General features: G+C 48.1%; 1 protein-coding gene across 5 annotated transcripts in view; it reads left to right on the top strand.

The window, feature by feature from the left end:
- The window catches only part of ALS2CL (ALS2 C-terminal like), a 63,278-nt gene that overhangs the window by 34,405 nt on the left and 6,364 nt on the right, over positions 1 to 22,509 (top strand). For 4 of the 5 annotated variants that reach the window (XM_073334845.1, XM_073334842.1, XM_073334844.1 and 1 more), the window contains exons 8-22: positions 54 to 130; positions 1,900 to 1,969; positions 3,355 to 3,551; positions 6,343 to 6,408; positions 7,095 to 7,193; positions 9,412 to 9,570; positions 11,530 to 11,641; positions 13,089 to 13,166; positions 14,631 to 14,758; positions 16,348 to 16,521; positions 17,146 to 17,239; positions 18,535 to 18,692; positions 20,695 to 20,763; positions 21,365 to 21,538; positions 22,203 to 22,245. In XM_073334845.1, coding sequence (XP_073190946.1) covers positions 54 to 130; positions 1,900 to 1,969; positions 3,355 to 3,551; positions 6,343 to 6,408; positions 7,095 to 7,193; positions 9,412 to 9,570; positions 11,530 to 11,641; positions 13,089 to 13,166; positions 14,631 to 14,758; positions 16,348 to 16,521; positions 17,146 to 17,239; positions 18,535 to 18,692; positions 20,695 to 20,763; positions 21,365 to 21,538; positions 22,203 to 22,245 — 1,698 coding nt within the window. The remainder of the gene's footprint in view (positions 1 to 53; positions 131 to 1,899; positions 1,970 to 3,354; positions 3,552 to 6,342; positions 6,409 to 7,094; positions 7,194 to 9,411; positions 9,571 to 11,529; positions 11,642 to 13,088; positions 13,167 to 14,630; positions 14,759 to 16,347; positions 16,522 to 17,145; positions 17,240 to 18,534; positions 18,693 to 20,694; positions 20,764 to 21,364; positions 21,539 to 22,202; positions 22,246 to 22,509) is intronic. The other variant, XM_073334843.1, reaches the window with a different exon arrangement.

The following is a 22,509-nucleotide window of genomic DNA, read 5'->3' as shown; positions in this document are numbered from 1 at the left end:
GTATGCAGTATCCGCTCTTTTCAAATGGCTCATCTTTCTCTCTGCTTCTTTAGGGGAACAACTGCCAGAGTTTTGATCTGAAGCTGGTGTGGGTCGATGGATCCGGCAGTGAAAAGCCAGGCTCAGAGAAGTAAGTGAAATACTTTTGCTTTGAAAACTGGTTCAACGCCACGTATTTCAAACCATTCGCTTTGGGACCAGTCTCCTTCCCCATGCTGGTGGCTGCATGAGCAGGAATTGGCTATGGGCTATGCATGGTCCTATCTTAGACCCTCTCTCAGGAAGTTTAAATGTGCACTGCTGATTTTACTGATAGTTTGAGAATCATCAATAATAAAATGTCTTCATGACAGATTTAAGGAGTTCAATCTCATTAGCTTCTCAAAAGCCAAAACTCAGATATAGGGTGTAAATACCATCCTGGGGAGAAAATACCAGACATTAAAGGGCTCTCCAGTGTAATGGAGAGAGGTATAGTAGGAACTTATGGATGGAAACTGAAGCCAGACAAATTCACATTTAAAAACAAGGAACAGACTTCTAATGTGAGGGTGATTTAACCACTGGAACACGCTACCCAGAGAAGTGATGGATTCTCCATCTCTTGATGTCCTTGGACCAAGACTGGTGGCTTTTTTTGGAAAAGATGTTTGAGCCAAATCCAGTGGTGAGATGGAGCCAGTTCGCACCGGTTCGCATGAACTGGTTGTTAAATTTTGAAGTCGGTTTAGAACCAGTTGTTAAAGGGGTGGGGAAGCTCAGGCGGGACGGGCAGGATGTGGCCCACGGAACCGTCCTGTCCGTCATGCCTGAGCTCTCGGCTGGGGAGGTTCCCATGTGAATTTTTACTGACCTGGTGGCATTCCAAGCCTTCGGTGGCACTTCGGCAGTGGGTCCTTCACTCGCTCCGGGTCTTCGGCGGCATTTCAGCGGCGAGTCCTTCAGTGCCGCCGAAGACCCAGAGGGACTGAAGGACATGCCGCCGAAGTGCTGCCGAAGACCCGGAGTGAGAGAAGGAACCGGTTCTTGAGCTTCTGGCAGCTCATCACTGGCCAAATCTAAGTTATTGGGTTCAATCCAGGGGTAAGTGGCTGGAGTTCTCTGGCCTATGTTGTTCAGGAGGTCAGGCTAGATGGTCATAACGGTCCCTTCTGGTCTTAAAAATCTTTGAATCCAAGTGGCAATTACTTGGCTGCTGGGTCAGTCTCTGGAATATGTTCATAGAGTTGAAGGCCAGAAGGGCCTATCAGATCTTCATCTGACCTCCTGTCTGTCACAGACCACCACACCAATGCCTTCCAGCATCCCCACACCAAACCCAACAACCCAAGTATTGTAGGCTACGGGAGACTGGACATGTACCACCAGCAGAGAATAGGAAGGACTGAGGTGCACCAGTGCCCGACGCCCAGATAATCCTGGCAAGTGACTTGCACCCCCACGCTCCGAGAGAGGCAACACTCCCCCCCTCCCCCACCAAGGTCACTGCCAATCTGACCTGGGGGACCATTCATTCATTCCCACCCCACGTATGGTGTTCAGTTACTCCCTGAGGATGTGAGCAAGAACCAACCAGCCAAGCACCAGAGAAAGAACGCTCCGAGAACGCCAGAGCCCTGGCCCACCTGCCCAGTGTCCCATCTCCAATTGTGGCTACCCTGATCCTTCTGGGCGGTTTTATCTCCTTCCTCTGAATATATCGAGGGGAGGAAGAGAGGGAAATCCCTTTCTGACCCTTGCAGGTGGTTAGCAGATGCCCTAAAGTATGAGGTTTTTAGGCACATAAACCAGAAGTTGAGTACAAAGTAGTCAGAAAAGGGCAGTAAAGTCTTGCTGTGGACTGCCTGTAGAGAGAGCTCTTGCCTTTCCCCACCTCCCTAATATTGCCTTTCTGCTTAGCAGGCATACGGTTCATATTGTCACACCAGAAGAAGGGTTCTTCCTCTCTACCAAAGAGCCACGGATAAAGGTGAGTTGAAGGGACAGAAGTGTGCTGTAGATTCACTGTGTGCAATACCAGGGCCGTCCTGGCTGTTTGAATAAGGAGAAGACATCAAAGCTTGAAATGCTTACCATGGGTATAAGTTTCAGAGTAGCAGCCGTGTTAGTCTGTATTCGCAAAAAGAAAAGGAGTACTTGTGGCACCTTAGAGACTAACCAATTTATTTGAGCATGAGCTTTCGTGAGCTACAGCTCACTTCATCGGATGCATTCAGTGGAAAATACAATGGGAGATTTATATACACAGAGAACATGAAACAATGGGTGTTACCATACACACTGTAAGGAGAGTGATCACTTATTATGAGCTATTACCAGAAGGAGAGCGGGGGGGTGGGGGTGGGGGTGGGGGTGGGGGAGGTATTCAACAGAACAGTATACACGCCTTCTCCAACTTGGCTGTTTTCCCCAAACAATATATGTTGTCAGAAGTTGCAGCAGCTGCCTGTTCTCTTGAACAACATCCAATTGATCTGAATCTTTAGGCGGTGACGTGGTCATCCTGGTTAACCAGGCCTGTAGGCGTACAGGCTCAACACAGGCCAACTGGGCCAAGAAATCACATAGTTGCAACAGACTGGGGTTAAGGCTCTTCTCAGTCAACTGGAAGAGTTTGGTGAAGAATTTCAGAACACTGTTACAGAATTTAGCGGAGAGATTTTCATTGGCTGTTGCCATTGTGATCGAGACCAGTTCTCCACTCTCTGAGAAGAATTCCTCCATGGCTTTCTGGGCCTGGCTGCTCTCCAGCTCCTTCTCCAGATCCTGCAAACACTCCTCCAAAATAGACTCATCTAGGCCACTATCAGGGTCTGAGTGATTAGCAAGTATGTTATAACATCCTTTGATTAACTTCTCATAAACATCAGCCAGGAATTCATCAGACTCCGCAGGGCCCAGGATCCTTTCTAGGGAGTTGCTGCTGATCTCTGCCACACTCTCCATACTGGTCTCCAACAGAAGGGGCAACAGGGTACGAATAAGTGCAGTTTTTAGCTTTTGTTCGTAGGCTGATTCTTGGGATGTCCAGTCCTTGCTCATGTCCTGATTAGAAGTATAAGGTGGCCGCGTATCTGCCTAAATCCAGAGTGGGATGCTCCAGTGTGGTTATTGGATGTTCTGTCTTCAACTTGAAAACTGAGCTCCCAGATGAGTAACTGGCAGGAATTTCCTAGTGTGGGAGCAGTGATCCAACATGATTACGTGGCGGTGGGTAGATAAATGAGTAATATTGGACCTGGCTGGGGGCCGCGTGCCTGGTTCCCTGGAATGTAGCTTGTCAGGAGCCATTTGTTCTTTAATTCTCCCATTCCCACCTCCAACCTGAATCCTCTGGTCTCTTTGTTCCCCCAGGCAGTCTGGCAGTGGAAGCTGAATCAAGCCGTGCGCCAGGCGCTGAATGGGAAGAGGGATTTCCCCTTGTGGGGCGAGGCCGGGGAGGGAAATGAGCCTCCCGTCCATCGCTTCTTCACGTACGCGTTCCGAGCAGAGGGCAGATTCAAGAACGCCGTGTATGAAGGTGAATGGTCCTGGGGCAAACCACATGGCAAGTAAGGACCTCCGCTTGTGTTTCCAATTCTGTATGTAAACTTTGAGGCCACCTATCGCTCTCATGGAGTGAGACTGGCTGGGACCAGGCCGGCAATATGTCTGCTTCCCTCCATCTGGCTTTGCCAGTCTGTCCTGCCGTGTGACCCTTCCTTGGCCTCTTCACTAGGTACTACTTAGTAGTACTGGCTTGTGCTGTAAACTGCCGGGTACTGAGCTAGGGACGTGGCTCAGGGCTGTTGAAAGCGTCATATGGAGTCGCACTTAAACGTGGTCATGGTTCTAAAGACACATGTCTGACCGAGCCTTGAGAGCTCACCAGACCCGAACTCTACCAGCAAATAAGTCATCTGGGTAACAAGAAAATATTCTACATGCTGGCCAGACCTGACCCACCCTGGCCAAGTGGGTGAGTAGAATCGCCCACGGCTAGTAATGTCCTCTCCACTTTCAGGCCCTTTTTGTTACAAGCCCCAACCACTGCCACGGTTTTGTGTCTACACATAGGAGGGACATAGGCGCCGACTCCATGGGTGCTCCGGGACTGGAGCACCCATGGGGAAAAATTGGTGGGTGCTCTGCACCCACCGGCAGCTTCCCCGCCCCAGCTCGCCTCTGCTCCGCCTCTTTCCCTGAGCACGCCGCTGGGTCCTGCTTCTTCCCCCCCCCTCCCTCCCAGGCTTGCAGCATAAAACAGGTGTTTCGCGCGGCAAGCCTGGGAGGGAAGGGGGAGGAGTGGGAAAGCAGCGAGATTGGGGGAGGAGGCGGGGCTGGGGCGGGGATTTGGGGAGGGATCCAATGGGGCAGGGAGGGGCGGAATTGGGGCAGGGGGTCGCGAGCACCCACCGGCGCTGACAAAAGTTGGCACCTGGGAGGAGGGATGACCCTTCTAGCAATTCATAGAGTCCCAGGCTAGAAGGGACTGCATGATGACACAAGCCGTGAAACTTGCACTGGAAAACGGGGACTGTACTGCCAATGATCATAGAATGGGGTGGACTAAGTGAGGTGCTGGGAGATTCTTTGTTAAAACGGCCACCTGGATATTACTGAATCATCCCTGCTGGAGAACTTATCCCTGGGTCCGTGAGTCACCTTTGGAAGAGCAAATGGTTTTCTCTTGGATTGCACCAAATGGGAGATTTGTGTTAGTTGCACCCTCTGCTCCTAAATGAGATCAGACCCCAGTGTACTACTTACACATGGTAAAACTCTGGTCCCTTTCTCCCACCCTATGTCTCATCTGGCTAGATGGAAAGCCCTGTGGGGAAGGAAGTATTATCCTGGTGTTACCCAGGAGTCACTTTGGCATGGACGCTGAGGGTGAGTTTACATTGCAATTTGAAAGCCCATGCCAGCTGACTGGGGCAAAGGGGCTATTTAATTGCAGTGTAGGCGTCTGGGCTTGGGATGGAGTCCGGGCTCTAGGACCCTCCCACCTAGCAAGGGGCTGGAGCCCAGAATCCCTGTCTCCATCTGTTATCACTTGTCTTTATACTTGGATTGCCAGCTTTTTGGGACAGGGGCTGTCTTTGTTCTGTGTTTGTACGGCACCCAACGCACTGGGGTCCTGGTTCATGACTGGGACCCTAAGAGCTGTACAGCCTCAAAGCACTTTACAAAGGAGGTCAGTACCATTACCCCCATTTTACAGATGGGGAAACTGAGGCACGTGGCAGTGAAGTGACTTGCCCAAGGTCAATCTACAGACCAGTAGCAGAGCCAGGAATAGAACCCAGCTCTCCTGAGTACTATTGAGCCCAGGACTGGGAATCTACTGTGGGCAGTTAATTTATAGGGAAGAAAAATCTTAAAGGGCTTTGGGTATGCTTTGTGAGTCTGTTATGTGTCTGGCCAGCATACCCAACCCCAAGTCTTGTGAACCACTTGTAAGGGGAATGTGCCCTCCTGGGAGTCATGGAGTGAATCTGGTTTCATGGCCAGTACTTGGAGCTGGTTGAAACACTTGTCCAAATTTTGATGCAAAAGATTTTGCAAAATAACTTTTTTTTTCAATATTTTGCAATGTTGGGTGGTTTTTTCATCAAATTCGAGTGGACAAGTTTTTCTGAAAAAAAATCTATCTTTATAAATACGTGGCCAAAACCATTCTTTTCTACCCAATGCTAGTTATACCTTGGGAACAAAAAGTTGAAATAACAGAATACCTGCTTTGTCATAACTGCCTCATTCTGAGGGTCAGATTTGCACCAGTCAGAAGACACAATTGCTTAATTTTATTTGACCATCTCCATGATCTGTGTGTCTCTGCTTGGAATAGAACTATAAGAATTGCCAAAGGAGAATGAACCAATGCCTCAATTCATGTAAATCCCTCGTTAATTCCCTAACTCTGCTCCAGAGTGCACAAACTTGGCGTATGTATTCACGGCGCAAAAAAAGCATGGTCTTAACTTGTGTTAAAATAGTGAAGACACGGCAACTCTGCTTTTAACTTGGGTTAGCAGCTCAAGTTAGTCTATAGGGCAGCCAGGGTTGACCTCCACTGCTAACCAGAGCTAAAAACACGCTTTTGTGTGTGTGTGTGCACTGAAGACATACCTGGTATTGTTATCCAAGCTCATGAGCACAATCACTCACCTCTGGGGTCTAGGACAATCCCTCCATACAATTATACTATGGAGCAGGAGTGAGGGACTTCCTGACCTTAGTTGAGGAGTGGACTTTGCCTAGAAGCATGGGTATTAAAAGGTCTTAATGCTCTAGCATACTTAAAGAAACTGCAACTGTTCTTGATCCGCTTCTTATAATGATACTTGCTTTGAATTGCAGGGGGACGCTGAAGTGGCCTGATGGCCGGAACCATGTTGGGGATTTCAAAGAGGGCCTGGAACATGGGTAAGCCTTTATAAATCTGGCTTCCCTTGCTTATAAACACAAGTATGGGTGGGGGACTGGCTGTTAAAGGATAGTGGAACCCTAAAGCATGAGTTTTCTTGCCCAGTCTCTAGAGCAACATGGAGTTAGGACCACAGTCCACAGGGCAAAGTGGAACAATTTTCATGCCTTGAATCCAAATCTCTGTGCAGCTGTTTTACTCCCTAGTCCCAGAAGTGGCCAGCATGTCTGGCAGTGTCTCCTGGGGGTGGGGTGGGGTGGGGTGGGGCAGGTTGCTCCGCTGTGCACTGCCCTCACCTGCGGGTACCACCCCCGAAGCTCCTCTTGGCCGTGGTTTCCCATTCCAGGCCAATGGGAGCTGTAGGGGGCAGTGCCTGCAGGTGAGGGCAGAACATGGAGCCCTCTGTCCCCCTCCCCCTCCCCCAGGGGCCGTGGGGATGTGGTGCCGGCCGCTTCTAGGAGCGCCGTAGGGCCAGGGCAGGCAGGGAGCCTGCCTTAGCCCTGCTGCGCCACGGGGCTGGCAGTCCCGTGAGCTGGATATATAGCGGATCCAGCCCATGGGCTGCAGTTTGCCCTCCCCTGGTGTAGATGGTTTCGGAGTGACACCTCTTTAAAACTCTTCTGCTGTATCTGCTCTGCCCCCTCTCGCCCTACCCTTATGCTGAAGTCTCCTATCTGCGCTCTAGGTTTGGAATCTGCCTTATCCCGCTCGTCTCCGAAGACCGGTACAACTGCTACAAATGCCACTGGTGTGAAGGCAAAATGCGAGGCTATGGAATCTGTGAGTAAGTAACGCTCCGAGCACGGCCTCTGGGGAGCACAAATTCCTAGCCGCTTGGCGGGTGGCTGCTCACCTCTTGGGCACAGAAGAGCGAACCAGAGGGCAGGGCAGGCCACAGAAGAAATCTACTGTTCCTGCTGCCCCAAAGCCTGGCTCCATGCTGCCTTGTTTTGCAGCGGCATGGGGCTGGAGGGGCAGGCTGGAGGGGCTGATTGATTCCCGGGCCTAAAATCTCCTGGGTCTAAGAGTGTCGCAGGGCCCTGGTCTGGTTTCCTGGCCTGTGGGCCTTAATATAGGTAGCAGCAGCCACGGGATACTGCAGCCTCTCTGCACCATGGTAGGACTAGCATTTTGGGGTCTGTCAGATACTTTCTAGAACAATCTTGGTGTCTTGTCCTCTGTTTAGCCTGCGCCATGCTGCCTAACCTAGGCTGTGTGTGCATCACTGAGATCTTAATGATGCAAACAGTTTTCTCCTGTCTTTTTTTTGTCTGGTGTGCTGTGTGGGCTAAATATGCACCTGCACCTTCAGAGGGCAGGGCTGTAATTGTTCTCCTAGACCATGAAAGCAAACAGGGCGGTTGGCACAGCAGCGTGCTCTTGGATCTGGTTTCTGGGAGGACTCCTGGACCTGGAGTCAGGTCACGTTAAACACTGGAATAGAGGGTAACATAAGTTCTGACTGGGTTTCTAATAACTATTTCCCACTGAGAGGCATTAGGTTCATGCCGCCCTTTTCCTGTTCCACTACGTGGTTTGCTGTCCCTAAATTATTGGGGAGCTGGGTGAAACCCAGACCGAAAAGAGCAATGTAAGGGAAACACCCATATTCTGCATCGTAATGCCCAGTCATCCTTGTTCAGCAAACACAGGACTCCAAAACAGAGGCCTTCTCAGAGGATTATGTACAAACACAGCCAGTTCACTTCCAGCCCCGGTTGACTGAAGGGGATGGGGGCCTTCCTCTCTTGTTTGTACAGCACCTCACACAGTGGAACCCTGATCCTTGCTGTGGACCTGTTGGTGCTTCTGTAATTCCAGTCCTGATATAGTGAACTTTATAAATACCCACCAATGGCTCTGCCTTCTCAGTTCTAGCCAACCTTGCTCTGACCCTCTCAAATTGGTGGCAGTCAAGAATACAACTTAGGTCTCTGGAGTGGGAGTCAGACCTATCGTGTGACTCTGCTGTGTTTCCTGTGATGACTTCTAGTTACGCAGGCTGAATTGGGCTATCAAATCTTGCTTTAGAATGCAAGATGTTTCCAGGAGTCAGCAAGGAGCTTCTCCATGTGGAACGCTGCTCAGCTGGCCAAATGCATTCTGGGTTTGCCAGCATCTAAAGCAGCACGTACTTGCCCCTTCTGGGGAAAGGGTAGTTGATGGAGTGAGTGAATGTGGCCAATACTAAGGTAGGATCTTTTAATGCTGGCTTGTAATGTTTAGGTTCATAATATTCTGCAGAATATACCTGCATTATGGACTGGACTGAGGCAAATAGCAATAGTTCTCTAGCTACGTTCAAAGGTTAATAGTTTTAGATTACAAATAGTTCCATATAAGGGGAACTCAGCTATACCACTTGCGTCGTGTGTCTCATGTTCAGAGCATAACATCATCTAACCTTCACAATAGCCCTGTAACTCTCCGCATTGCTTCCTTTCTAGAGGCAGAGGGAGATGCATTGGTATGTATAAGAATTAGGACTGGGGGCTGGCTTATTCCCAGGCCTATGCTCCCTGAAGCCTGGGTGGCTAGTGGGTTTAGAAATGAAACTTAAGAGGCTCTATACTAGTTCCAATCCAGCTGTGGACAGGAGTGACCCAGTTGTTACTATCTGCCTAGTTGGCTGAGAGCTTGAGTGAAACAAGGTGGGTTTCAATCCCAGTTCCTAGCGAACAGGTGTTGGTATTACACACTCTCTGGTACTTTTGTTGGCAGCCTCCATTGAGAGGTTAAGGACTGAACTACCCCCGTGCTTAGAGGAGCAGCCAAGTTCAGTGCTTAGATTTGGAGTTCCTGTTCTCTAGGCTCACCTACTCTTGTCCCTGTAAGTGGTGTCTCGTAGGGCAGGCTTGACGCATGCTGTTAGGGAAGCTTGCGCCATGGTTACTCTGCTGCCAGGAAACTGAAGTCCTCTAGCACTAAGCAAGGGCAACAGCAAGAGAAATAGGTAGTGTCTGCTGTCCTTAAAGATGTTGCTGTCCATTCTCTCTCTCCAGGTATGGAAATGAGATGGTTTACAAAGGATACTTTAATGATAATCTGCGTCAAGGATTTGGCATCCTGGAAAACCCTTCAGCAGAGCAGCCGTTTAAGTACACAGGGCAGTGGGATAATGACAAGAAGAATGGATATGGAGTCTTGGATGACAAGGACAGGTAATGCTGTGGAAGGGAGCTCAGCAAATGTTCACAACACCAGTTTTCAGCATTCCTTGGTCTGAAGCATATTCGACTTGAACTTGAGACGGGAAAAGTTTGAGCTGTACTGAGGGTTGGAAATTTTGTTTCACAGAGGATTTTAAAATTGGGTTCCATTCCAATTGGGAACAAACCCCCAACACTCTGAATTTCTCCATGCAAGAAACATTTTAGAAAACCCTAATTTTGGATCGATTGAGACACTTCATTTTGATTTCAACCTTATTTCTGTTTTGAAAACTAAAGTTTTCCAAACCAATTTTTTTTAAAGCAAAAAATTGAAACCCTTCATTTGAAAATCCTGAAGCAGGATATGGAGATGGTTGGAACTCTTTCTAGTTGTGTCAATTTTCATTTTGGAGAACAAGTTTGCAAGGTGACCAGATTTTGATGGAACTGCACTTCCAACAGATAAAGGGTTCCATCAAAGTTCAGCCTCTAGCGGGAACACCTGAGATGACCTGATATTGATGTGGGTATGCTGACCTATATGATTGCCTTGGAACAATGTAATGATGCCAGAATATCAAGTTTAGAACCATGAGTGCCCCTTGCAGCAAAATCTCTGTTGCAGTGCATTGCAATAGCAGTGTCTGAGTTGCAATGACTTCAGGACCAGCTAATGTTCTGCAAGTTGTGTGCAGGATGGCTGTAGAAAGAGTGGGATGAGCGGGGGCCCCTTGCGTGCATCACTCTTCCGGCAAATGGAAATGTATATCTGCGTTTGTGGCTGGGTGGCTGTTAAGTACGTTACTGATATAGGGTCAAAGAACACTGAAAAGCAACATAGTTAAATCAACAGTATGTGGACTGAATTTCAAACTTTGATCAACAAAATATCTCCCTGGCTTTCCAAAGGCTTCTTGCACAATCAACTGACCTGCTCACAAGGGTTTGTGTAGGAAATCTTTAGCATGTCGCCAAGATGGGAGGACTTGCGATGTGTGTGTACAGCTCTAGCTTGCTGGACTATGTCCTGTCCCTCAGTCAACCATGGGCTTGTAAGCAGGTGTCCCCTGGTTCCAGTTGCAAAGGAGACACTCAGATCTAGTCTCTGGGGGAGGTGTTCAGAGGGGTTTGACTATGCTACGATCATGGTCCAATCAACACTTCCTCCAGGTTAAGGTTGGTCCCTGCTGCCTTCCTACCAACGCATAAGACTTAGAGCTGCCTCATTCAGAGCAGATCATCCTCTCTGGGTACCAGAGCTCTCTGGAGGATTCTACCTTGTCTCTGGGCTGGGTGCAGTTAACCGGGAGGAGATCTCAAAATAATCACCAATGCCTTTGATCCATAGATAACCCTTCCTTTTGCCAAAGTCTGCACTGAACCATGTGACAGCTAGGGAGAAGCCTGGAAGACAAACAACTACATTGGCTGCATCGCAGGAAATGTATACCCTAGTGGATGCTCAGGCCTTATCTATGCTAGAATTTTAGCCTTGCTTTTCTGCTGTCAAGTAAAGGCTTGAAACGGGGGAAAGCACTAGCAGAGTAAATAATGGCTTCCATTGTATATACTGTAGGGAGGAGGCTTTCACCCATGCAGCTACACTGATGGGTGACATCTGGGCTAACATCAAAAGGGGGTGGGGGGAGTCTGACATCCATGGCTATATGAGATGCAGAGACCTGACTGGTGGCACCACTCCAGATAGCAGAACCACCCAGCCTGCCTTTCTCAACTTACTAATTCTGTCTCTAATTCACATACTTAAAGACCTGCCCAAAGTGGATGTTCAAACAATCCCTGATGTCTTTCAGAAGCTGTCCACAGTATAAGGATCAAACTCACACCAGGTGTAAGCAAGCATCTTCTTTCACCTGGTGTGAAGCTGGCTCATTGTCTTAGTTCTCAGTGGTCTTGTGTAAAGCTCTCCAATGGTGGTGTATGAAGGCCTCCTATCTTGTGTTCCAGAGGGGAGAGGTACATTGGGATATGGCAAGATGACCACAGGCATGGACACGGCATTGTGGTGACCCAGTCAGGCCTGTGCTACCAAAGAACATTTCATGCGGATAAAATGGTGGTGAGTAAATAACTTTCCTCTGGGTACTTTAGTCAATAGACCATGGAATCCCTTATCTAGGGGAGGAGAAAAAGATGAGAACACTCTCCTTATTAAAGTAAGAATCTTTCAGGTGTGTAGGAGGCAGTATGACTTAAGCACTGGTTTCTTACCACAAGATCATCCCTTAACTTGAGGGGAAGCCGAGAACATTTTATGTGATGGGACTACCCCATAACTACCAGCAGCCCCAGGCTCTGCGTTTTTCACCACCTCCCTAAGGTGCACCCACATCTGAACTGGTACATATGGGGTGTCACTAGAACCAGAGGACACTACGTGAAATTGAAAGGAAACAAACATACTGTATTAGGGCAGTCCCTAGGAGACCCAACTATGAAAGGGGCCCCGTTATTCTAAGTGCCATACAGGCTTGTAACATCTAACCTGTGAACTCTTCAGGGTGCAGGCAAAGTAACAATTAACACGTGGAAGTTGTTGCCACAAAGTTGTCCATGGGGACCAAGCATTTAGTAATATTAATAAAAGGATTATCCACTTGTATGGATAATGAGAACCCAATTTCACCAGCAAATGACTAGAGATGGACAGAAAACGGAAATCTCTTAACACATAGCAATTTAATCCTGAATCAGGACAAAGTCAAAAACACGACCCTTTTTCCTGAGAACTGAAAGGGAATCTGTTCCTGGCTGCTGACCTGGAAGACGCTAGAAAGTGAAATTGACAAGAGTCTATTAGGTGGGCAGCCAGGGAGCTGTCACCTCACTTTTCCCTCAGAAATATTTAATTTTGCAAACGGAGCATTTTCCATGGGAAAATCATTCTGCTGGCAGGTTCCCAACCAGCTCTAAAAATGACATGTTGTGTGCACGTCCGTCCGTCCGTCCTTTCGGTTTTAGGGCCTAAACAAACAGTGACCGAAGTCCTGAAGCAACTTCCCCATGGGCACAGTATTCTATGTTTGGCCACTGCAGAGTTTCTTGTTGTTTCCTCTGGAGCATGCACTGCTGTAACCTTTGGATTTCGTAGATGCTGACACCAGTCGTTACTGGGATATGTAGTGGAGTCATACTTATTACTTTACTGGCCACAGTCAGAGAAGGGATACTGAACTAGGACCGACCACTGGCTTGATCTGTGTGGTAATTCCTTGGTTCTTATTGTACCACTGGCCACTTAAGTCAGGAAATCCATCTCTAACCAATATGCCTGTATGAAACACTCTTATTACACCCCTTCCTACAAGAAAACTCCTTTCCCACCTAGTACCTGATAGCTTAGAGTAATACACCATCTCCCTCCCCACTATAACTTGCCATACACACTGCACCCCACAAATGGCATGTGTCAGTGTGCCCATGTTTGTTGGACAAAATGCAATGACTTAATAGAAACCAACGTGTCTCATTCACCACTCTGCACTCAATGGCTGTTTTATCACTAGGGTTCTGGGATTCTCCTCTTAGAAGATGACTCCGTTTATGAAGGCAACTTCACAAGAGATCTGACATTTGTTGGAAAGGTGAGCTGCTTGCCTATGCTCAACCCTGCTGTGTTACTGCTAACTTTCAAGAAAGCTGGCAATCCTGTCCCTCAATGTTCATACTGTTTTTTTCCTATTAGTTACAGCTCCTTTTATCACACTAGAAATTTTACATCAAAGGGTTAGCATGGCCCCATGTCTTCTGTGATTCTACAGCTGCAGAATCCGATGCAACCTTTGTTTTTTGAGTTTCTAGCCCTCATGGTGGCTTACAGAACCCCACAAATTGGAACAGTGCAAACACAATGCTTTGGTACCAGAGTCTGAACTAGCCTGAAACAATAGCTCAGAGGTGTGAGCAGCCCCATTTGTTCCAGTGGCTTCACTTTGAAACGTGAAGATGACAATTTAAATCAACACGTTAAAGCGTTTCACGGTTGATCGTGAACAAATATACAGCTAACGCGCTTCGCTTGCAAAACCTCCAGCTTGTTACAAAAGTCCACGCCAGGTCAAACAAGGAACGTGAGGGTAGTATCACAATGATTTTAATATAGTGACTTACAATTCATACAGTGGTGCTCAATAACACATGCTAAGCATGGATCTTTGTCTCCTTCTAGTGGCTAGTCCACAAGAGGTTGATGGGTCTGCCACATCTTACAGCTAGGGTACTAGGGGTGAGTTTTCCTAAGTCCAACTAAAGCACTTAGACACAACTACCACTGAAATCAATGTTGGGTTTGAAAAGGTCTGTATTTGGGATCAAGCCTTGATCCCTGGTTCACATCCTAAGAAGGGCTGGCTCTGCTGAATTACTTCATTTCTGAGCTCATTAAACCTTCTAGCCTGAATCAAGCTACCACAGAACTTCCCATCTGCCACCCAGAGTGCTGCAAAATCCAGAGACCTTGTCTCACAGAATAGGGCTTGCCTTGGTAGTAAAAGGCACTCAAAAGGGATCCATTCTTGCAAGCTTTCCAGGTGCACATGTAGTATGCATTTCCCTCTGCTCATCTCACTGCCAATGATGCCAAACCCGCTGGTGCCTTAAGGAACAGGGGAGAAACTAAACAAGAATTAGACTTCCAGATTGTACATTCACTGTAGCTTGGAGGTTTATCCATCTCTCTAGATTTAGGCCAGGAACTTCAGAGCATAGAAGCAATGATTAACACCTAGTCCTACTTGCCACATTGGACCCTTGCTTTGCATTTCTAGCTGGATTTCCACATCCGGAGTCCTATCAGTATGAGCAATCTCATTCGACTCAAATAGACTTCTGTCTCTTGGCTCCTGGGATCTCCTGTCTTTGTGTCCTGTCTATTCTCTGGCATTGGGAGTGCTTTCAATGTATAGCCCTTCTAGTGGAAATAACCTTCTTAGGCTTCCTTTTAGGGATCGTTCCTGCTTGTGGGCTTCACAAGAGGGGGATTGGAACCTTATCCAACCTCCTGCCAAGTGAGAGCTCGATAGAATAACCCCTTTATTTTTTTGTTTCAGGGAAAGCTGACCTTTTCCAATAGCTTCATGCTGGAGGGCACCTTTAGTAACAAATCAGGCCAAGGGCTTCAGACGCAAGGAATCCTGAACACTTCCAGAGACCAGCAAGCTGCCTCAATAACCAAAGTGTGAGTGGCCGTAAATAACTCCGCGGGCCGTGATTTGTATTCCATTCGCACCAACTGAGTCACCACTGCGCAAGACGCTGTACATCTAAGTCAGACAGCTCCTACCCTAGAGAGCAGAGTCTAAATAAGCAAGGATGGCCAAAGGAGAGAAAGAACCCTCCCGCACTTTACAGATGAGGTTCTGATGTGCAGATGAATTGACTTTCCCAAAGCCACCTACAGAACCTGAGGAAAAGCCAGGATTTGAGTCCAATCCAGTGCCTTAAGCACAAGAGCATCCTTCTCTCAAAGTCTTGAGGGTTTTTTGGAGGCGCAGTTTCTAGCCAGAAATCCCATTCGGAAAAGCTTGCTACCTAGAAGGGTTGTTAAGCACTGGAGCAGGTTGCCTAGGGAGACTGGAATCTCTGTCACTGAATGTTTTTAAGAACATGTTAAACACCTGACAGAGATGGCCTACGTATACTTGGTCTTGGAGTAGATGAGGTCTTGAGGGTCCCTTCCCCCCTCCCCCTACATTTCTATGATTCACAAGAAAGGGGGAGGGGGTCCAGTATTTGATCCACTCCCTGCCCCCTTCTTGATGCTCATGCTTGCAGTGTACTGACCGATGTGGTAGGGAGTTAGAAGTGACAGTGATCCAAGGACATGTGAATTGTTTAGCAGAGCATGGCTAGCTCGAATTAGGAAGCACAGTGGGTAAGTTGAAATATCTTTCTGGGTGGTCAGAGCTCTAGTTTCTTATGCAGCAGTCACTCCCTGACAGGTGACAACATGAAAGCAGGCGACAGTAATTCTGACTTGACCCCAATGGCCAGATTCCTACAGCACAGAACCTGTTGCAAGGCCCCCAGCAGCAGAGTCCTCTGGAGTGAGGTGTAAGATGCCCACAACCTCCCTCTCCACTGGGGAGACCCATATTTAGCCATTGCAACCCAACTGGGAGTGGCCGAGGCAGCCGGGTGATGCACATTGCAGCAGGGAAGTTCTGGATCAGTCTCCACCACACGGTTCCCAAGTTGACCTCTCTTGATACAACTCATGAATTAAGACAGCAATTGGGATGCCACCAGCCTTCCCCTGGGATGAATTCCTGGACATGCACCCCAGCTACATCATTTCCTTCTCCCCAGGATGCTTCCTCTCTGCTGGTGGCTGGTGCCTCTACTCTGCGAGAGCCAGTCCTGTTTCCTCTGCTTGTGTAGCAGCAGCTACCAGCAGAGGTAGCTGGCCTGGCTCTGTTACCAGCTGCTTCCTGAGGCTCTTAAGCGAAGAGCCTCTATAGCTGCAGAAGCAGGTGTAAGCAGGGAGAGCAGCACATAACACATATCTAGTCTACCTTAGGCCACCAATAGTCCATGTGCCATGCTTTGGGGCCCCCTGGCCAAATGCATCTCATTGGCAGCAGAATAAATCTAAGCTGACCTCTGCTGAACTTTGCTCCTTATTATATCCTCTAGGATGCTCCTAAATCTCTCTGCCGCAGTGGTGGTTGGGGCGAAAATGCGTTCATGAGATGATTAGAAGGGGTGGTCAGTGGCAATGTAGGAGTGGGGATGGAAGCAAGGCGTAACTTCATCTTTGTTGTGCAGTCAGCTGGGTCTTGATGAGTTCCCGGTGGAGAAGAGATGGCAGGGAATCTACGACCAGTTTCTGAAATTCCTCCACTCTGGCTGCAAAGAAGAAATGGAGGAGTCCTTCACGGGGTTCCATATACAGACAAGCAAGGAGCTGCGCAAGTCTCAGGAGTACCTCTTCTGCCAAAGGTGACAACTGGCTTGTGCAGAGGGGCGCAGCGGTGCATTGGGCTAGTGCGTTCAATTTTGGGGTTCAAGTCTTGACCTCAGGCTCGCAGGAGTGATTGGACAACCCCTGGGTGGCATGGCCTCGCTGGGGCAGGTGTGTTCCAGGAGGCTAGAACCAGACACTTCCTCATGATTACTGTGCAGCTAATACTGTTCGATGCCGGTGTTCACCAAACACAACGGTGCTTCTGGGGGGAGAGAATTAGGGAGATTCAGCTGCTCAAGCTTGACTTATACCCTGCTTGATATGCAATTGGGAGGGATCCCGGTGCCTCATTGGCTGGTTTAAGCCCCCTAAGAATGGCTTAGCCATTAAACTATGCTTCAGAGGGAGTGGGAAAGGTGGAAAAATAACTCCATATAAATGAAGTAACCTGGGGAGAGAGTCATTGAGATAGACCATGAACATAAGGGGTGGGGAGCTGACTCTCCTCTGCCTTGCGAATCTGTTCATACTGTGCCAAGGGCTACCGACTCAGAAGGGTAACACATGATTACACAGAATGCAAGGTAGGCAGCAGTTTAGGCCCAAGGGGTGAACCACAACTCCTCCATCACCGTTATACTCGTTTTCCTCCCTCGCAGGGGGCCCGAGGATGTCTCTGGGAAGATAGAAGATGTCCTTGAAGAACTAGTGCAGCATCAAGAGCTGGAGTCGCTCCAGTGTTACTTACAAAAGGTACCACTCAAAATGCACTGTGTGCCGAGGCTCTGGAGCACCCAGAAATGTGAGGAGCCCGCCACAAAAAAGGAACGCGGTCCCTGTCCTGTAGAACACCTGAATTAGGGCTCCAGTCCTGCAAACTGTCCGTGCAGGCAGAGCACCGCTGGATCGGCACTGAGCTGGGCCTGACCTAGCGTAACGTAAGCGAGGGCCCTCAGCAGGAAAAGTGGGGTGGGGATGGGACATGAAGGACGAGGGGAAAATTCCATCCTGTGGCTGCTCTGTCAGGTACAGACACGTTCCAGAGGCTTATGGTCACTTGGTTGCTTTTCCTCCCCTTCAAGTGAAATTCAGCTTGCTGGCTGCCGAGTCCCTGCAATGTGAGAGCAGAGTGTGAGGACATAAACACAGCCATGCCTTACATAGTAACTAGAGACCCCCTGACCGGGAAGTCCCCATCTTATGTAGCCCCCCCTGAAACAACCACTCTTTTTTTCCGGTGACTCTAGTTTCTCCAGGAACTCTAACCAATCCGCAGCCAGTAACACCCGGAGTTTTCTCTTCTGAGCGCTATGCGAGCTTTAGTGCTGGTGAAGAAAAGGGTTAGCTGGACTGCCTTGGAGAAGAAAGCTTCATGTCTAGTCTCTCAGCACAGGTTCTGGCAGTACAAGTCTACTGTTGTGTTGGAAGGACCAGCCCCAATGGGCAGTTCAGTCTCCGCCATCCCTTGACCTCTGCTGAGAGAGCCTGACCTTGCTTCCCACGGAAGGTCAATGGCAAAATGCTATTTGTAGCGCCATGGTGCCTAGAGGCACCCATTGCTGTCCTTCAGTGCAAGCAGGATTGGGTCAAGAGAATAGCAGCGTTTTCCAATAGGATATGGACCTAAACAGTATCCTGCCAGGCAATGTTCCCTCTAATTTTTGACAGGCCGTGTGTGCAAACAATTTCTTCTGTGCAAATCTTTGTGCTTCTGTGCAAATTTTTGTGCGTGCGGTGTTTCGCTGTGTGCACGAGGTTTAGGATCTGTGTGCACGCACACAGCTTAGAGGGAACAGTGCTGCCAGGTCACCTTAAGGCCCTAGCTAGAGATTGAGCTGGGTGGCTCTCCATCCTTAAGGAGGCTACATCCCTTTGGGATTTGCCCGGATATGGACCAAGGCCATCAGCTCATCTTCCCTAGACTGAACTGTCTCACTGGCTAATCAACGCCTTGGTTTTGATGGCCCTCTCCTGCCAGTCTGAAGGGAGGACTCACCCTTGCAATCCATCCCTTAACAAATGCAGAACTTTCCTCCACTGTCTTGCAGGCTTTTAAGTCTTCCCTGCACCCACTAGGAAAACTGCTGAAGGCCCTGACGTTCGCTTTTCAGGCTACATACTCTGGGATCGGGGCAAACAAGCACCTACTGAACATGGCCCAAGAGGAGGTCAAGTACTATGCCAAGAAAATATGGGAGTTTTACCGGTAAGTCCAGTGTGTAATTGGCTTCCATGCAATCGTATGCTAGTGAGGAACACTTGTTAGGTAGGCAATCTAATTCATTCCTTGGGGGGGCTAGGCCCTGGATTAGTGCATCTAGTACTTCTGTGCAATCTGGTTGCTTACACATCTGAAGGAAGTTTTCTGATGGAATCTCTTTAGGTGTTCATGCATATGACCCTCATCACTGTAGTACCTAGGTAAACTTACTCCCTTTTACTCCATATACAGTCTTAGCAACATAGGACTTGCCAGCCTGGATCAGATGCATGGTCCTTCAAGATAATTTCTTATCTCTGGCAGTGACCAGCAACAGATACTTCAGAGGAAGGGGTGAGAAATGCCATAATGGGCAGATGTGAGGTAATCTGCCCCCACGAAGTCTCATGAACTATACTTGAAGGAAGTACTATTGTGAAAAATGGCTATGGGGAAAAAATAGCTCTGTCTTAATCAACTGATCTGTTTTGTGTATTCAAGGGTGTATCTTTTCACCCTAATGCCTTCAGAAAAGCAGTTTTGTCTTTTACTCCTCTGCAATTGGCAGAGCCAACCCAACTTGCAGAATGGGTTGGATTCTGTTCCTCCTTGGGCATCAGCAGGCTGGCTTACTAACAGCCAGTCTGTTAGGGCTGTGTGGACCCACTGAACAGAAAATGGCTGCATGGCCTAACTTCATCTTCAGAACCTTTCTTACTGGTGATACGTGAGGAGGAAGAACCCAGCTTGGCTGGCTGTGTCCAGGGCTGGCCACTCAAAAACCCTCCAATTGTAAATGGAACAGATTTGGCTTAGAAATTATTGACAGGAGTCCCATGATGCCATTTTTAGTTGCCTTTCAGAGTAGAGCTGCACTTTAAATCTGTCTATTTTGCAGTTGACCCATTAGGCTCACAGGTGAACTGAGGAATTGTCCAGAACAAGAAGCTTTTGGGCATTTTATTCCTTGAGCCCATATGCTGTCTAGGGACAGCATTAAAGTGCCTTGGAAAAACGTTAAAGTGGAATTGGAAAAGGTATGGGGAAGGGCAACTAACATGGTTAGGGGGTATGGAACAGCTTCCATACGAGGAGAGATTAATAAGACTGGGACTTTTGAGCTCGGAAATGGGCTACTAAGGGGATTATGACAGAGGTCTATAAAATCTTGATGGGTGTGGAGAAAGTGAATAAGGGAAATGTTGTTTACTCCTTCTCCTAACAAGAGGTAGAGGTCACCCAATGAAATTAATAGGCAGCAGGCTGAAAACAAATGTAAGGCACTACTTCACACAAGGCACAGTCAACTTGTGCAACTTTTTGCCAGGGGACAATGTGAAGGCCAAAAGTATTGTGGGCTCAAAAAACTAGGTAAGTTCAGGGAGGATAGGTCAATCACTGGCTATTAGTCAAGATGGGCAGGGATACACCATGCTCTGAGTGTCCTAGCTTCTGTTTGCCAGAAGCTGGGAGTGAACGACAGGGGATGGATCACTCAATGGTTGCTCTGTTCTGTCTGTTCCCTCGGAAGCACCTGGCACTGGCCGCCGTCAGAGGACAGGATACTGGGCTAGATGGACCTTTGGTCTGACCCAGTATGGCTGTTCTTACATTTTGTTGTCTCTTCTAGAGATTTAATCCTTTCCCAGCTGGATTCCTTATGGATGCTGGTGATATGCAAACTCATTCTAGCAATGTATTACATTCATCTGTTAGCTGACACTTAAGCCTACAGAGTATCTTCAAATATTAAACCCCTTCCCAGCAGGGGAAGTATGGCTGCCCCCAGTCCAGAGAGCTAAAATAATTCTGCAGAACAAGTCATTCCATCTTCAACAAAGTATCCACTCCTTTTGAATGCACTAAGTAAGCTGTTTGCCTCCCCTGTACCATTACTGTTACAGCTGCCAAATTTGTGGGGGCAGGGGAGAGGATCTGACTATGCTAATTAGTAAATGACTGAGTTGCCCTTGAAACGGAGACACTAAATCATCTTCTTGCCTTTCAGGGGTTTACTGCATCTGGCACTGGAGCAGAAAGGCCAAGCGCTCGCAGAGACGGAAGACAGAGGGAAAAGGTGGCTGGGGTTAAGGGTCACTTGGTTTTAAATCCATGTCCGTTCTACCTCGTCCAAAGAAACATCGGGCACGGAGGCCATCCTATTTCCCAGCCTTTGGTTGTGGGAATAATTCCAAATAGCTGGGGCAACCACACTTCGGTGGGAAACTGTTCTAACAAATTTTCACTCGTTCCCACCTTAGGGACTGGACACCATGTTGGTTCTGATGTTGGATGTGAGCTCAGAAACCACTGAAAGAGAGGCCTCTCTGAAATGTCAGAGGAAATAAAACCTCAACTAAATGAGTCACCTGGTTGAGCACTGCTTTATGTGGGGCAAAAGGGATGAACGATTCCTTCCTGACCTCTGTAGACAGTGTCCTGCAGTCTGAGATCTGATTACTCTGATCTTAACGACTACAAATGTTCTAACCTATGTTGGTCACAAAATTCTCCAGTCACAGCACTGGACTCTAGGAAGATGGGAGTGGGGAGAAAGATGGACACATCTTTAAGGTGTTATATATTGAGCCTTAACTTGTGCCTTGTGTGGATGCAACCTTTAACAGACTGATACCAACAATCAGTCGGGCTCATCTTTGGTTTCCTCTCTAACTCAGTGACCTGAATGCATACAGAGTGATTCTGCCTCTGATCCTGCCCTGTTTCTATCCGGAGCTCTTCATGCTGTACATGCTCTATCATGAGAAGGAAGATGACCTCTACTGCCAAGGGATTGTGGACCTGAGTTTATTTCCTGACATTAAGCTGCTAGAGTTCCTGGACGTACAGAAGTGAGTAACACCGCACTGAACGAATCTCCCAAACAGCTGGGAGAACAGTCTCTGCAGGGAAGAGTTCTGATGGGGATGGGAAGCAAGAACTCGCCAATGGACCCTACGGTTCCAGGTCCCATTATTAGTCCTAGTGCTTAAACTCTTCCTGAGCAGCAATGTCAGTTCCTTGATGGGGTTCCTGTAACATACAGTGCTTTCCTACAGGTCAGCGGTACTCTTAACTGGCCAGGGCTTTAATTTCCCATGCTCATCTTGTTCCCTTCCTTTCTGGATGTCTCTTTTGAGCAAGTGTCTTTCCAGTTGCTTTACCACGTGAATGGTTTACTTCAAGTCAGAAGGGTCCCACAGCATTATGGAGAATGGCAATTCAGAATTGAAAGGAGCAAGATGCTGTGGCATAAGCCTGATTCTCCACTCTGTTACGACTGGTTCTTAAAGTGGGGTCATTCCTTTCGGTTCAGTTAATCTAACTGTTACTGGTTCCAGGCCAGTGCTAGAGTGGAGAATCAGAACGCATATGTCTCTGTCCACAGTGGTGATTCCACAAACCCTTGCTCTTGGTCAGGGCGAATGGGTGAGTGAGAATTTAGACTCTAACATGGGGATGGGGTAGAGAATAGATTTGCACGTCATAACTGCCCTGTCTCCCATCTCATTTCAGACACCTGTGGCCCCTCAAAGATCTCACCCTAACAACCAATCAGGTAAGTAGCAGTGCTGGGATAGATCCTCAGAGTAAACTGGGGTAGCTCCAGCAACTACGGTGAAAGTGGTTAAACTAATGGGGCCGTGCCGAATTATACCAGGTGAGGACCTGGGCCTTTGTATTTAGATATGCTTCAAATAACACATCAGTAGCAGATCATGGACACCAGAGCATTGGACACAATAGATGCAGGATACAGAAAAGATATGGACAATAGACTTCCAGTATTATCAATAAAACGTCTATCTTATAAGTAGAGGGC

The sequence above is a fragment of the Lepidochelys kempii genome, chromosome 2 (genome assembly GCF_965140265.1).
Source record: "Lepidochelys kempii isolate rLepKem1 chromosome 2, rLepKem1.hap2, whole genome shotgun sequence".
Lineage (NCBI taxonomy): Eukaryota > Metazoa > Chordata > Testudines > Cheloniidae > Lepidochelys > Lepidochelys kempii.
The sequence above is the reverse complement of the archived record's forward strand: the minus strand, read 5'-3'. Positions and strand labels throughout refer to the sequence as shown.